General features: G+C 39.1%; 1 protein-coding gene across 1 annotated transcript; it reads right to left on the bottom strand.

Moving 5' to 3' along the window:
* Positions 1–995: 995 nt before the first annotated feature.
* Positions 996–17,061, bottom strand: LOC134412102 (translocating chain-associated membrane protein 1-like 1). Its single transcript, XM_063145888.1, has 11 exons — positions 16,808–17,061; positions 13,798–13,858; positions 12,683–12,801; positions 10,108–10,224; positions 9,951–10,009; positions 8,844–8,928; positions 7,962–8,032; positions 7,563–7,667; positions 5,318–5,461; positions 4,602–4,759; positions 996–3,843 (listed from the first exon to the last, which is right to left on the bottom strand). The coding sequence occupies exons 1-11, from the start codon at positions 16,925–16,927 to the stop codon at positions 3,770–3,772; spliced, it is 1,113 nt and encodes a 370-aa protein (XP_063001958.1). The 5' UTR covers positions 16,928–17,061; the 3' UTR covers positions 996–3,769.
* Positions 17,062–17,288: the final 227 nt, after the last annotated feature.

The raw sequence follows: 17,288 nt of genomic DNA, 5'->3' as shown, positions 1-17,288 counted from the left end.
CTGGAGATCAACACAGTGCTACAGTATCCACTCAAGTAATTGAAACACACTCCTTTCAAAAACAAAAATGAGATCCAGCACTTGCACCAACCATGGATTTCTCACAAACTACCAGCTAACCATCACCATCTTGAAATCTTAAGTGCCAAACCACCTATGCATCACCTTCTCACACAATACTAAAAATCACCACCACCCAATCTGTCAAAAACTGTTTAAAGCTCACCAAAGTATCCTAAGGCACATGACCACCTTTTATTTAATGCATTTGATAGTACATAAAACATCAATCAGTGCAGTGCAATGACACAGGACAGTGTGATATTCAATTTAAGTTCCTTTCATGCTGCAAAATGACATTTTTCTTTCCAGTCTACAGATACCAGGTGTATACACACACACACACACACACACAAACATATTCATACACAAAATACTTGTATTTCAAAGACATTTTAAGTAACATACATTTAAAAATACTTGAGTTTAGCTTTCAGAAATAAAAAAGGGAGTCAATTAAAATGTGTAGAGACTTATAAAAATGATAGGTGTATGTTTGGAATTTAATTCTGGTAACCATGAGTAATTGAACTGTCATTGTCCATGGTTATGCAATGAAGTTCTAAATATGTAACAGTGGCTAGACTCCACAAATTCAAAGTCCATGACCATTTCCTTAAAAGTTTTCAACTACTGGGACGCAAATATTATGCTAACCTTCTAGTTTGGAGAATTTGTTTGAAATTAGTAACATAGAACAGTTTAGACAATACAGACTTCAACCTGTAATCCCACAGTGTCCACAGCTACCATCCTGATGATGAAATAGGTGTAACTGGCCTTTGGCCTCCTCTATTAGAGTGCTAGCAGTCCTCTAAGCATACTGATCAGAGAAAGCATTGTCTTGTGAGCAATAGAGCTGAAAACTAAATCAGAAAACTACATTTTTAACAAAACTGCTCAGAAGATGATGCTTTTATCAAATGAGGCAATCATCATACAAACTAATTTTATTAAAGCCATAAAAAAATATATTGTAGTTCCATGGTGAAACATTCTAAGTAGAAATATACAGGATTATGAAACATCAGACAAAATCCTAGTTAATTTGCACACAGGAACAGCCTAGCAAATGAGAAAAATTGGCTCAAATCCTGAATAGCATTTTGCATACAAATTATACAACTATGTTAAGTAATATACAAAAAATATCATTACTCATATCAAAAGAACTATTTTTTTCCTATCCGGCAATACCTAAATACAATTCAATGTGATTGAACAGTTTATTGAATGCTAATGAGAAATAAAGAATGATTTAGAGAATGAGAATGTTTCTCACAGGATTTTGGTCAGGAGGTGTAATTTTACTATTGGACTGAGGCAGATATCTTGATTTCTGAACCAGTCATTAAGTTTGCCAATACCACAATAGACCTGTACTGTTTTCCTGATGTTTAGCACTGAAGTGGCAAACCTTGTCTTTCAATAACAGCTTGCATGAAAATTAAAAACAACCATAACTTCTCATAGCCAACGTATGTGGTTTAGGATGGTGAAGGATGTTCTTTATCTGAATTAAAAGCAGACACAGAGGGGCTGTTCAGACGACATGACAGACTGCTGTAGATTGTCTCACGGTGAAGCTTGGATGCATGCAGCTGCCTTTAGGAATATGCAACGCTTGCGCAGGGGTGTTGTGTCATGCAAACCTGGCAAGTGTGGGTTATACAAAGGTTAAACAACCCTCACATAACATATGGTCTGTTTTAGGGTTATGTGAGAGTTGTTTAAACCTTGCATAACCTACGTTCACCAGGTATGCACAGCACAACAACCCCCGAGTGGGGGTTTCATATGCAAGTTGGCATCTGCAGGCACCACAGATTATCATGGATTAAAAAACCTATAACGAGCCACTGTGTGCCACCAAAACCCGATCAGATTGTTGGTGCGCATATGAAACAAGGGCATATCAGCTTCAGCACCTTACTGTTGTCCTCCCAATGAAGGACCGGGATGAACTATCCTTAAGGTTTGTTATACGTGAGGTTATTTCAATAAGCACAGAGCTTTTATGTGTGCAAAAGCTTCTCTACTGAGTGCAGAGTTAGGACAGCTCCATTCACTTTACATAGAGTCTACACTGAATTGAGTAGAGAAACCCTTGAGCTTATGGCAAGGCTAGAGATAAACCAGAACTTTTGTAATTATTGGGAGTTTTAATAGTATATGGATTGAACCTCTATAGCAGCCTTCCTCAACGTGAAGCCCTCTGAACCATTGGTCATGCTGTCTAGGGCTGATGGGAGTTGAAGTTCAAAACATCTGGAGGCACCACGTTGTTGAAGGTTGCTCTACAGTGCCTTAGGACTCAATCCAAAACACATGTAGACTTTCTGTATAAACATATAAAGGATTTACATCCTTACTGACTTTAATCAACTTCCGTGGTACCTTCCAACAGCATGGCCTATTTAAGGAACTAATAAACGTTAAACCCTTTTAGATAATCCAAATGAAAGGCAGGAAAAGCTACAATTAACATACTTATCTTTTTTTCTTAAGTGGCTGCTGGTGCTACAGGGATTTTAGGGAAAGAGCAATAGCAAGAAGTACAACGGCTCTATGACCTGGTTCACACACAAATAACCCATGGTTTATTTATTACATTTCTAAGTAGCGCAATAACCAACACATGGGAATGAGCAAGTGGGGTCTGGACCACTTGTCCGCTTCCAATTTGTTAACTGAAAGATTCTAATTTGTTAAGCATGGGTTTAAATTCAGGTTTGTTTCTCCCACAACAACCCAGAGTTCTGAGTTTGCTCGTCATAGACAACCACCCAGGATGGTTCATTGAGCAGAATGAAAGTGGGCAAGCCAGCATTATTACTCCCACCTGCTGCCAAACAACGCATGGTTAACAAACAATGGGGTTGTTTGCTGCATGTGAACTTGTTCTAACTTTCCAACTGCTAAAATTCTAAAGTAGCCCTATTGAGCTTAGAATATACTTTCAGGATTGCAACCTAGACTTCCATTTGTCCCATTTATCTACAGAAAAAAGTCATTTATATAAATCTTGCTATTTGGAGTCTCAGATTAGATCAGGAGACTAATTCTGCAAAATTTGGCCTTAAATTCCTACTTGGCAGTCATTCTTCAAATTCACCTTGCAGCCAATGTTGAACAGACTGTTTTCAAAGATGATCAGTTTCATCAGTTTAAACATTGCTTTAACCAAATATGTATCAGAACTTAATGAACTTTTAAAATAGAAAAAACATAAAATTGCCTCTGAAAAAAGAGACATAATCAGCAGTATAATAAAGAGAACAGTATTATTTAGAAAAGGTTTTGCACAAAAAGAAACGTCTTTAGCTCTAAATCCAGAAATTAAGGTTTCTAAAAAAAACTACTTTTTATAAACTGAAATATTATATTTTAAAGTTCCAAATAAGAGATGTGGTTTGTAAGCCATGTACCTGTTCCCCTAACATTGCAGTATTGTACTTACGTGTGAAAATACGACAACACATTCCATTTTCAAAAACTGAAATAGTTGAGATGTATCACAATGTTAAATAAGCTAAACTCATGATGAAATATGGTTGTCTTAAGTTTTTTTTTTATGAACATAAGTTTAAAAATATATTATTTCAACCACTGTCCTTTAGCCAAAACAGTCAGATAGTCTCTCTGTGTCATGATGGAACTTAATAATCAAAGTTTTCTGTTAAATCATTGTCCTTTGGATATATGCTCCTCACAAAAATTTTGATTTTCTTTTTCTAGGTGATGTGCCCTCTTCAAATTTGACTGCTCCATTGACAAAGTTAGCTGTAGTACAATAAAAGACAAAGCATCAGATTAACAAATGTTATCTGTACTGTGAGTTAGCAGTAGTGAGTTGAATGGTTAATGTGCATAACAACCAGCCATTGTGCACATTCACCATGCTTCATGGAGAATGTACATATAATAAGTTCATAAAGAGGAAACTGCGCACATTTCCCAGCCATTATACAGAATTTCCAACAGGACTTGGGTGTTCCAACTGCATTTCATTCATTCTTTGGACAATATGCACATTCTCTGGTCAATATGCTCTGTATTAATATGCAGAGAAAAAACAAAGCTTTTTTGCCAGAGGCATCAGCTTATGAATAAATAAGCCTGGTTTTACATACAGAGTGCAATTTACTAAGCATGCCATTATAGTATGGGTGGGTGTCCTGTAGCCCTCAACCTAGTTTCAAGAGTGATCTGTCTCTTCCCTGGTGGCAAGAGTGATCTGCAGCCCGCTACACTGGAGAGAAAAGAAGGTGGCAGAAAGAAAAAGGGGTGACACACCTACTTTTGACTCCGGCCCTACCCATTGCTAGCTATAGCTCCAACAGATTACCCATGAAGGTATGCAGCTATTGACAGAAAAAAGGTTGCCAACCTCTGCATTATAATCTATATTGATATGGACTGGATGGGCAAATTGCTTTCTATGCCACAACACCCCTACCAAGGTTAAGAATTTTTTAAACCAGACATAGTGTGTTTCCACCAAGCAGCTCTAATACTGTAAATGCTAGGACTCTACTTACCTCTGCACAATTCCTTTTTTGTTGGTTTAATCTTTATGTTTATTTTTTTCTTAGGAATTTGGTTTTGTATATGTTCTCTCCATTTCTTTAACTGAAAATTGATGAATTTCCACATCATCCAAGCTTGGGTTAAACAAATTGCAGCCAGACAGCTAATTCTAATAAATTTCAAGTTAAAAAAAATAGTTACCTACATTATTGTTACAATTGCAAGCACTGAATGAGATGTCAGTTTTTAAAAGTTAGAAAATGCATTTAAAATGGCCTGAGTTATGTTGGTGGCAAAGATGTTTAAATGGGTCTACAATAATGCATAGAGTACTTCAAGAAATCAAATGAAGTTGTTTGTGAATATGACTACACCTTTCTTGGTCAGTAAGGATGTCACTTTTCCTGTGCCTTTAACAGCATGATGTTCCTAAATGATAGGTCTATTAATGGCCTATATTACTGGCTATTAGATATGAGAACAAAAACTAAAATCCTTCTTCTAATTTGTATGTTCTTGTGATTATTTAATATATTTAACATTATAATAGAGACAGAATTCAAAGAAGGTTTCAAGGAAAGCTTATTTATGCAAGTTATATACCAAAATTAATTAAAAGGAATTAATATTAATAATAATGCAACAGTAGCATTTTTCTGGAGCACCATTAATTCTTGGAACTTGTGGATTTAAAGGACATTGAGTTATTTTATTAAGTTCAGTATACCTAATAGTGAGTATGTTAAAGTTTCCTTCTGCTATTGAAAAGCCAGGATTTTCTGCTCTTGCCAGACCAAATCCAAATGTGAGAACTGACAACGTTAGGGTCAGAAGACGAGCCATGACAAATAGTAGAGCCCACAGGGTAAATCTGAAAAGAAAACCACAATAAGTATTTTTCTATCAGTTGCCTCAAAAACATCTAAATCTCCAGATTTAAAATATTTCTTGAATGCTACTATATGCGGTTAATGGTGTTATCCAGAAAAGCTGGCTGGAAAGCATTTCATATATAAAAGGCTTTCCCTCTTCTTTTTTGATCATAATTCTCCAGAGCAGCCTTGTTCGCACATAACCCAGAGTATGTGTTGTCATGATGTAGAAGTCCTGCACGATGGTTTAAATATAGGCTGTTGACCACAAACAACCCAGAAAGTTTGTTGTTGTGTTGTGAACTCTGGGCTGTTTGTGTTTAATAACCCATAGTTAAACCATACTGCAGGGTTTGCACATAACAAGAACCCACAATTCAACAACAACGCACAAATCAACCCATACTCTGGGTTGTCGTTATGTGTGAACCAGGTCAATATATATTGCCAGCACCTTCTGAAATAAAAAAAGTTTCAATAACTGCTCAATGTGGCACACGGCAACCGTGTTGCACACATGTCTGCATTTGTAAGAGAGTGATTGATCACTGTACACTCATCTCCCATTACGGCATTCTGCCTTTCTTTTCAGTTTTGGAACAAACTATGGTTAGCTATTTGCACTGAAAATAAATGCTAACCTGCTTGTGTCACCTACTTCTAACCAAGGTTGTAAACCGTAGTTTGGTTAATTAGAGAGTATTTCTGAAATACTATTTGTATCATGCTTGAATTGTGGCCACTGTCAGTAAAAACTTTTCTACTTATACTTTTACTGCCCACTATTAGTGGAAATCCATGACATCAGACATTAAAGTAGAGACTTGCTACTTTTGAAACTGCCTTGGAACAAAGAGGGTAGCAGGCTATTTTAAATTATTATTATTATTATTATTATTTATTTATATAGCACCATCAATGTACATGGTGCTGTACAGAGTAAAACAGTAAATAGCAAGACCCTGCCGCATAGGCTTACAATCTAATGTGTAGTAAAAGGAATATCTTTCAAGACATATCTAAATTTCAAATTTATTCTAAAACTATATGCTTGAATGAAAGTTTTAGGAAACTTGGGTGTTTACTGAAGCAAGAGAGACACCTTATTAAATGCTGTAAAACAGTATTAAAAAAGATAAAACAAACAATTTAGGAAACAGTTTCCTTGACAGTGTCATTCTACTTGCAAGATGTTGGGGGTTTGAGGCCTTTAACGTTCTAAAAGAAGGATGCATACAAGAATGTGTGTGCTAAAAATATTTCAGATTAGGAAAGAATGTTGAAAAGACATCTTAGCAGTAGGCTGATGTACTTGTGGTATTATTTGTATGACTTGGAGTGTTTGAAGAAGAGCAATCCTATGCACATTTATACAGAATAAATTCCTACAACTTTCAGCATTCCCCAGCTAGCCAGTCTAAACATGCATAGGATTGTGCCCTAAGTTATTTAAGAGCACAATTCTATGCATGTTTAGACAGAAATTAGTCCTACAATTCCCAGCATGCAACAGACAGCCATAAAAGACTGTCCTTTTTGCTAAATGTAAGCCGCCCCGAGAGCCTTTTTTTGGCTGAGGAGCGGGGTATAAGTATGATAAATAAATAAATAAAAAAATAAAATATTCTGCCTTTCAGTATAAAGTCCTCACAGGGCAATTTATAATTTTCAAATTAAAAAACAAAATCAACTAATTATACAAAGACAAAAACTGAACGCTAGGTAAAACAAGTAGCCAGCATAAAATCATTCAGGGAATTTTTTAAAGAAAACGAATAAGTCTTCAAGAAGGAGCCTGATAACTAGCTTTGGAAAAAGAACTTCACAAATATGTGGCCACCATCGAAAAGGACCTATCTCTCATAGGCACCAATTTGATCTTTCCTGGTGCAGACTAAAGAGCTGGGCCTCCAAGGCAAATCTTAAACCCCAGGCAAGTTCATACAGCTACAGCTGGCCCCCAAACAAACGGCTTTTTCAAACTTTGCAAATATATGACAAAGTAACAGTAAACAAGAAAACAGGGTGAGTTGTAAAAGAGGTTTACAGAGAAAAAACTAAAATTTCACAGCAACAGTAATAATAAGAAAACAAGATTACCCTTTCTGCTTATTCTCATCACTGAAGTAGAAAAGTCGTGAGGCATGAAAAATAAGTTCCACAAGGTAATGAGGTACCAGCAAAATTAGACCCAAACGTTGAAGACTGGAATATTAAAAAGAATTATTTTCTTCTTCAGTATTCACTTAATAAGCTCATCAGCAACAAAATACAACGTAGTCTAGTCACAGTAGACAGGAAGCTAGTTATGCTGTAGATTTGACATGTGCATATTCAAATCTTGGCTGAATCATGATCAAACTGGGCAGTTAGAACTTCCCCAGTTGTGACACTTAAATATTAAAAACTTCATATAAGGTTCTAACAAGGATGAATGACACATTTCCTGAATAGCACTTTGCACACTACAAACATCAAAATAAACTTACAAATACTCACTTCAAAATGTAGGCACCAGAAATGTGGGCAATATAAAGGCAAATATAGTGTAACTGTCTTGGAATATCTTCCTAGAATTATATGGAAAAGAAAAAACACAATATTACAATTAAAAGACAAAAATATGTAGCTTAAGCAGTGCTAGCTTTCCTTGTTCTCTGCGTGTTGCCGATGCGCTATTTTTTCTGTTTGAGGCATGTTCTCCACTCAAGTTCATGCAAAATGCTGTCCTTGGGGGGAAAAAGTTGTTCAGTGATTAAACTCAAGAGATGCTGAGTAAATATGGGAATGTTTCTTTTCCCGCTCTTTAAAATAGGCTGGGTGGACTCACTGTCCTCTACTTGCTTGTTTAGGTTTCTGGGTGGTGGTGGAGTGGAATATATTTCTCACCTTCCTGTTATTCTTAGCCTTTGCCTTATATAGAACCCCTTCTTCTTCTTTGTATCAAAGAAGGTTCGCCTGGCACCTACATTATATGCTTTTAGACGCCAGGTGAAGACCTTTTTATTCTCCCAGCATTTTCAGTCTATAAATAAATTTTAACTTGTTTTTTTAAATTTATAATTTTGCATTGCTACTGTTTTTATCTTGTTGAGCTTTTATATTGTATTTTATAGTATGGTTTTATACTGTTGTTTTATACTTTGAATGTTTTTAATTTTTGTGAACCGCCCAGAGAGCTCCGGCTATTGGGCGGTATAAAAACATAATTAATAAATAAATAATAAATAAATACCCAAGAACTAGCTTTGGGGGGGGGGATGTTGCACAAATCTTTTGATTTAAAATTTTTAATGCTTGAAAATGTAAATTAAGTGAACTTAAATTAAGTGAGCACTTAAAAAAAATCATAATGCCTGAACTGAAATTGCAATTCAATACCTTTCTTATTTTTTGAAAGTAGAGTTCTGGCAGTGCGTGTACCCAATAGGCAATTTGGCAGATATAGAAGAATTTAACCTGAAAACTAGAAGCAAAAGAACAAAAGTCAGTAACAGCCATAAAAAGTATTATATTTGGCTCATATACAACATTCAGCAGTTACCTTTGGCAAAATGACAACCCTGCGCAGCTGCCGCCACCCAACCAACGTGGTGTTTAACACCTAGGAAGGTTGCAGAGTGCACTGCCGGGGGAAAGGTTGGGGGGTCGGGCTGTGAGTACAATCAGTCAACTCTACAAGCAACTCTGTAGGCAACCAAAATAATCCACTGTGACCACCATGCAACACAATAACCAATGATGGGTTAAATAACCTGCTCTGCAGACCATGGGTTATCAGAGTGGGTTATTTTGGCCAAATAAGCCATCATAGGTTAAAAAAAAACTCCTAACAGATGACACAAAACCCCCTGATGTATTAAATAAGCCATCGTGGCTTTTTTAACCCATCACGGGTTATCGTAACATTCAAATGCAATCATAGTGTTGACAGTGTGCATCCTTAGGATCTCTATTTTGACTGGCGGACAACGAAATTCAAAGATACTGTGAAGGGCTCCAAGCTGGGTAATTACACAACAGAATGGCAAATGAAATTCAAACTAAGTGAAAAATAATGTTAAGATGACAGTCCTAACTTTACATATATACAGTGTATACATGTAAACTAGCTATCATCAGGAAAGATATTGGGGTTCACAGCAGAAGACTGACTGAAAATGTGTTCTATTTGCCAAGCCAAAGATGATGTTAATCCTTAGTAAACATAGCAGTAAATATCATAAAAACATTATGTAAATCTATATCAAGTCCATATTCTGCTCTGAAAGTCATGTTTCTACTTCAAAAAAGTACAACAGAGCCGGAGAAAGTGCAGGATATAAAATTTCTGTGCAGAATATAAAATTTAAGCAAGGAATATTTAAAAAGCAGTCATTCAAGACTGTCTTTAAATGGAAAAGTTCAAGAATCAGAAATTTGACTGCACATACAAAAAGCAAAGAAGACATACCAAATCAGTCAAAGGAAAAAGAGAATAAGACTTACAACATGTGAGAATGAGGGTAATCTTTCCACAACAAAGTTGGGTTTGTTGTGAATTTTTCCTAAGGAGAAAAAAATATAAAGTTAAAAGATTTGATAATATATTTTGGGATAATGCACTTTTAATTTAAATTCCAGAAAAATAGCTTGACTTACTTACTGCAGACAAAATGCTTGCTCCCCATACAAATGAACACAAGTAGAAAAATGCTAGTTGCCCTGATTCATTGAATTTGCTATGTTTTGTTTTTGACAAGTGAAGTCGTCTATTAATTTTCTAGGAAAAACAAACAAACATGAGTAATAATTTAGTTAGGAAGTCAATGTTTTTCTGTACTTATTACAACACAACATCTGCCCAAGAAACTAATCTAACATGCCAGCAATGTCATCATCAACCTTTATATTCCAACGCAACAATGCCCCAAATTGGAATATTTAGCCCTTTGTTTTGCTACTGGCCAAGTCGGGGTAAGGATGTGATCAACAGATCTACCCTATCAAATTGGCCAGCAGAGCAGCCCTCAGCTTTTGCTCAAGTATTACAAAGAGACATAGCAAATTCACCACACTGTGCTCCATACTGTCCCCCGTGGGCCCTAAACCTCACACTGTGGACCCCAAGGATGCACACAATGGCCTAAATGCATATCTGAGTTTATTAAGCTCACACACACACACATATAAACCTGTTTTCACACTGCTCCATTTCTATGCACCATAATTGAAGACACCTTGGATTAATTAACCATCTTGAACATGAATTTGGCAGAAAGCTGGGATATAAATAAAGTAAATGAATAAAATAAACCACAGATTAGGTTACCAATATATTAGTGCTTGTTTGAAACAAACCAATTAACCACAGTTTACCGCTTTGGACAACACAATGAGCTGTGGCTAACGAAAAACAGCAGCAAAAGCTTCTGAACTCCTCACAGCCATGTCAGAGGAGATGAGAGGGGAGGCAAGAACATGCGAGCCTGAGATTCACCGAGGGTTGTTCACATTATGCTAAAATATGGTTTAGTGCAGGGGTTCACACCCTTTTCTGCCCTAAGAGCCACATCTGTGTTAGCAGGGGCCAAGGGCCACACACACATATACAAACACATATATACACACATGTATATACATGCTGGAGCGTGTTATCTACTATTTACTCATTACCATATATTTACTGTATATTTCAGCCCCAAACACCACTCCAAAGGTGCAAGGCAGGGGAGCATCAAAGATGAACACGAAGAGACAGAGAATAGTTTCAGGATGCTGTAAATGAATTTATTGCTGAAAAGCGTTTCAGGAATAAATTTGTTTATAGCATCCTGTGACTATTAGCTCTCTTTGTGTCCAAACACTACTCCATCATTGTTGTTTTCTTACTTTCTCCAAACAGCACTTCTCTGTGCCCTGTGTCATGTCTAACCCTACTGCCCCTGTTTTGGGAGAAGATGTTTCAGGTAATCAATCAGAATCAGAACTAGAAGATGCAGTGCCAGACACCAGCCAGCCTGTACAAGTGAGGGAGGAAGCTCTTACGGGTGATTCCCCAGCTGGGAGTCAGCCCTCTCTAGAGCTTATCTCCTCAAGGCCAAATCCTACACACTCAGTGGGAAGTGAGCTTTCTTCCGGAGGTGAGCGTCCCAACAAGCTAGCTGATGCTAGGGTCCGCCAGAAGCTCAAACGCACGGGGCGGAAGGAAGGTGTGAGAAAGTCGGTTCGACTAAGATTGCGCCAGAACCTGCCTCCACACCAGGCTCTCTGAAGTTACAGGCGTTTGGGAAGAGCCTTCCTATGTTTCTTGCGTGGACAATTGTCTTGCTTAGTTTGCATAGTTTTGCCTAGGGGGACGTTTCCAAGAGATTATACTCTCTTCGGGTAGAAGAGATGTTTGTGCTTAATAAAAGCTTTGTAGATAACTTAGCAAGCCTCGTCATTTGCCTCCCAGTGAAACCAAGAGTTTTCTGAGAAACACAACATCAGGTTTGGAGCAAACCAGGATCTTAAGCTATAATTTGAAGAATTTTTCAAACCTGGGAAACTAGTTACTAGGTTCAGACATAATTGGAAATTAACCTAGTTAATTAACCTAGGAAGTCTTTAATTGCAATATACAAAGAAGGGGGAGGGAAAGTGGAGTGCACAAATGGAGCATGCAGACACAAGGCTCATGCATCACTTGGCTTAATAAGGAGAGATACATACATCTGAACCAAGCCCATTAGTAGGTTAGGTAGGGTGACCATATGAAAAGGAGATCAGGGCTCCTGTATCTTTAACAGTTGCATAGAAAAAGGAATTTCAGCAGGTGTTATTTGTATGCATGCAGCACCTGGTGAAATTTCCTCTTCATCACAACAGTTAAAGCTGAAGGAGCTATACTAGAGTGACCAGATTTAAAAGACGGCAGGGCATCTGCAGCTTTAACTGTTGTGATGAAGAGGAAATTTCACCAGGTTCCCCATATATACAAATGACACCTGCTGAAATTTCCTTTTCAATACTACTGTTAAAGATACAGGAGCCCTGTCCTCCTTTTTATATGGTCTCCCTACCTACTACACACTGGACTGAGCAGGAGGAGAATGCACACATCTCAACGCAATTTACCTGGGGTAGGCTACTCATTCAGAAGTGATGCTATCTCAAAATATATAGTAGATGTATTTATAAATAACTAAGAACACAGCAAAACCAACACATTCACACCCACTTAATAATTGTAAACTTACATCTAGTATGTATTCCTGAATCACTGCATGCAGAATAATGGCTATAAGCATGTAGAAAAAGATGGTGGCCATGTCTTTTGAACCATACTCATAGAAATGAACTGGCTCAGGCCTCTCATCTGAAATACACAATATTATTATTACAATCCTGCTATATACTGTACTTGGGAATCATTATACAGCAGGAGAACACACAGAAAGTTGGTTTTGCTTACCTTACATTTCTACTGCAAGTTCTTCTAAACGAAACAGTATAACAGGTCTTAGGAGTATTTATTATCAGGGATTAAATGTGTTTAAAAGAGAGAAAATAATTATTTTGTCCCTTGCATTCTTCAGACAGAGTGACATTTCATTTTTAGAGCCTAAGTGAACATTTAAATATGCATGCATAGGATCAGACTGTACTGCAAAGAGCAGCCTTCCTCAACGTGGTACCCTCCAGAGGTTTTGGACTACAACTCATAGGATTCTGTAGCATTGGCCATGCTGGCTGGGGCTGATGGGAGTTCAAGTCCAAGGGTACCTGGAGGGTACCTAGTTGGAGATGGCGGGCACAAAGGCAGTATCAACTATGGCGGCAATCCTATACACACTAATGTGAGATTAAGTCTCATTAAGCACAACTTGATGTACTTCTGAGCATACACATAGGATTGCACTGTAATGAGAAGTTGTTTACAATAGATGAGAAACCTCTGGCAGGAAGTCCCCCCCACTCCGCTTCCCCATCCATCTCTGATCACTGATTGGAGATAAGAGGATATTAAAGGAAATCAATTTTTAAATACCCTGCAAGGAATCAAGCTCGTGCAAAGATTTTGAGCTATGCCATTTTCAGGCAGGAGAGCTGCTGCACAGAACTGAGGTGTGTCTATTGCTGGTAGGAGACTTGCCTACTTGTGAGTAAACATGCAAAGGCTTGATATTTGGGATGCTATTTGAAAGTGCTGTTGTGTCATGGAGTCCTGTTCACATTTGGCCCCACCTACAGATGGAACGTGGCCCAGAGAACTTCCCTATTTTGCAATTTGGCCTTTGGGCTGAAAAAGGTTCCCTAACCTTGATTTTAAAAGGTGGCAAGCAGTCAGGCAGCAGATCAGTTTGACTCTTACCTGTAGTGTAGGTAACATTGTACTGAACAGTAATAAACATGATGGCATATTTGGCTGTTACCTAAAATTTAAAACAAAAGAGACAGATCAGCAAGTTCTTATATTACAGAAATGTTGCTCCGCTTATCTATTTCTTCCACATTACTACTGTCAATTTTATATTTTTACATACTTTGAAACTTGATTTCCAGTCTTGTTGAATTTGCACAAAGCAGGAATGTTTGTTTGTTTGTTTATTTATTACATTTTTATATCACCCAATAACTGAAGCTCTCTGGGCAGTTCACAAATGTTGAACTTCCTTTAGTGCAGGATTGCATTGCCAAGGTGAAAAATGGGCACCAAGCCACACCAAAGTCTGGCACTGACGTCACACCAACAAGTTTGGTAACATGTTTGACACACATGATTATGCCCTCCATTCTCTCTCATATAAGAATCCCCTCTTCCCATGACTCTTCCCAATACTTAGCAATGATGTCTACGCTAGTGTTGAGTATGGTTAACACTAAGCTAGTTTTGCTCCTAACTAGGACTGAAAGCCAGGGTTTGCTTATTAGGGGCAAACTCAGCTTAGGTTAACGTAAGTGCAGAAATAATGCCCAGGTTTGGATGACACACTGTGGCTCATTGTGGATTATTTAACCTACAATTAGCTGTGGTGCCTTTGAGTGCTAAGTTGAATATGCAGCCCCTGATTGGAGCTGTTGTGTGAATCTGGCAAGTGTGGGTTACGTGAGGAATAAACAACCCTTGCATAACCCTAGAACAGACCAAGGGCTCGCACAACACAACAATGCCCAAGTGTCATGCATATTCAAAATGGTGTCTGTACATACCCTGCAGGAACAATGTGGTTTAAATAACCCACAGTGGACTGTTGTGTCATGTGAACAAGCCCATTGTCTAACCATACATAAGCTTAGGGCCTAGAAAGGTAGGAATATGCATTTCCAGAGCCTGCTACCAGTCCCATAATCATCGTTATAGAATGAATAGTACTAAAATCTGCATAGGACTCCACAGGTACACACGCACGCACATGTACATTGCAAATGCAAAGAGTAGCTTATTAACCCATTGTGGGCTACCGTGATGTCTGAACATAGCCTTTCTTTCTAAGTTTCCTGTATATCTTAGCACTGTATGAGGCTTCGTCTCTTCACTTCTAAGTAATAATCCACTTAAAATGGCTTTTTTAAAAAAATAGAAGAGATTAAGTTATCAAAACTGCAGTACAGTTAATTCATATTAATTCTAAGATTGTAAAACTAACTGACCATTCTTTTTCTGAATGCCACTTGGTGGGTTGATGAGTAAGGTTATGGATATGCTGGTGCAAATTTGAAACCCCCTGAGACATGACTGTTTATAAGCCTATTATCAGTAAAACATTCAGAGTTGTTTGTGCTTCCCACCTGGGATGCTGTTAAACAAAGATACCACATCTTGTGCCTTGCCATCAAGATTAGTTACCTGGGCTGAAACAAATGTGAGCAAAAAGTAGTTCTTCAATCAACCTCTAGAAACAGCATTATCCATCCATAACCAGTTCAACACAGCTCCCAATACTGTTACACCCATAAAAACCCAAATGCCTTACCCACCTTCTTGCTTCTCAACAAATATGCACAGGATTGGGCTGCAAGCCACAAATGATAGTGAACTGTAGAATATTTCAATGTAGTATGATGGCAGCAACACATAGATATAGCTAGCTAACTAGTGGTACAATTGGTGGTGTCCTAATGCTACCACCAGTTTACTGTGAACTTATTAGCAGCATTTCACATAGAAGATACCAAGCTCTAGGTTGTGCAGAAACCACTAGCCTACAATCTGTAAGCTCTTCTTACTAAGTAAACCCTGGTGTTTGGGACTCCCCGTAGTTATTTAGAATGTGGTTAATGCACATCTGCTCAGAAAACTGTATTCTTACTTCACACAATTCAAGACTAAACTTCAGCACTGAAAACAGATGCCAGGCTACTACTATGACAAGCGCCAAAGGGAAGCAAAGTGGCTAAAGTGTCGGACTGGGAGTCGGGAGATCTGGGTTGTAGTCCCCACTTGGCCATGGAAACCTACTGGGTGACTTTGGGCCAGTCACAGACTCTCAGCCCAACCCACCTCACAGGGTTGTTGTTGTGAGGATAAAATGGAAAGGATTACGTACGCCGCATTGGGTTCCTTGGAGGGAAAAAGGCGGGATATAACTGCAATAATACATACATATGTGGGGGGCCTTGAAAATGAGAAAGCACTTACTTAGGAGATAGGTGGATGCTGGTAATACCTTTCAACAAAAGGTTTCACAAGGCTTTGGGTTTCCATTTCCTCTTAAGAACCCTGTTGAATCAGACCAAAGACCTATACAGTCCACTAACATTCTTGTTTGCAGAACCACCTACCTGTGGGAAGCCCACAAATAGGACACGAGTACAATAACCCCCTTCTACTTGTGTTCTCCAGCAACTGGAGGCAAACTATAGCTATTATGACTAGTAGCCAGCGACAGCCTTAACTAACAATGCATTAAATAAAGGCAGAGCACTGCGACTGAGAAACAATAATGTTTCCCTTTTAGTTCCATACTACCGAGAATTCGGCTGTGGTTTTGGCAAACCCCAAACGGAATTTGTGGTTTGGCTGACTTGAACGAGATATCTGAGGGTGCTCTCAAGACTGTTGCCTTCGCCCTTTGTCGGCCAAGAAGGTATGTCTGTGTTTCGGGAGGGGGCGCCCCGTCACCCAAACTCTTGTGGCGGTAAGCCGCATACAAATAGCGACTCTTGCAAAAAGCTGGCCAAAGACGCGTGTGAGCGTGCGCACACAAGAGGGGCGTGAGGCTGCGAGAATTAACAACCAGAAGGACGGCAGCAAGAGGAGGAAGCGCCGGAACAGAGGAAGGCAGGGACGTGCGCGAAGGGGGGGGGGCAGAAAGGGGCGTGGCTCGGCCCAAAAGCTCGCGCGCCGCCCTCCCTTCCTTCCCTTCCCGTAGCGATGATACCTCGAACATGAGCCCCAGGAGGAGGCCCATCGCCAGGCAGGACACGGCGTCCGCGTGGTTCTGGATAACGAACTCATGGCTCAGGACTGGCGGGCTCTTGCTTTTCTTGCGGAGCCCCATAACGGCGGAGAGCTTCCGAACGCGGGAAGCTCCAGGGCCGAAAGTTGCGGACGGAGACGAGCCGCCGTTCCTTCACTCCTCCACAAGCCTCTTCTCCCTCACACCCAGTAAACACCAACGACTCTCACACCCCCTCCCCCCCATCGTCCACAACTCTTAACCGCCCTTCTTTCCAGATTCGTCCAACCACCATGCGGAATGATAGTGACTGACGGCTTCAGCGACTAATCGCTGCGCTTGCCTGGAAGGGAGCTTTCTAGGAGCGGTGAGAGAGAGGTTGGCCAACGCTTGAAACGGCTGTTGGAGGGGGGGAGGGGGGAGCGTGAGTGGCACGGAATCCGGCCACTCAGGGCTCCCCAGA

This window comes from Elgaria multicarinata, chromosome 1 (assembly GCF_023053635.1).
Source record: "Elgaria multicarinata webbii isolate HBS135686 ecotype San Diego chromosome 1, rElgMul1.1.pri, whole genome shotgun sequence".
Classification (NCBI taxonomy): domain Eukaryota; kingdom Metazoa; phylum Chordata; class Lepidosauria; order Squamata; family Anguidae; genus Elgaria; species Elgaria multicarinata.
Note: the sequence above shows the minus strand (reverse complement) of the source record. Positions and strands in the feature narration are given on the sequence as shown.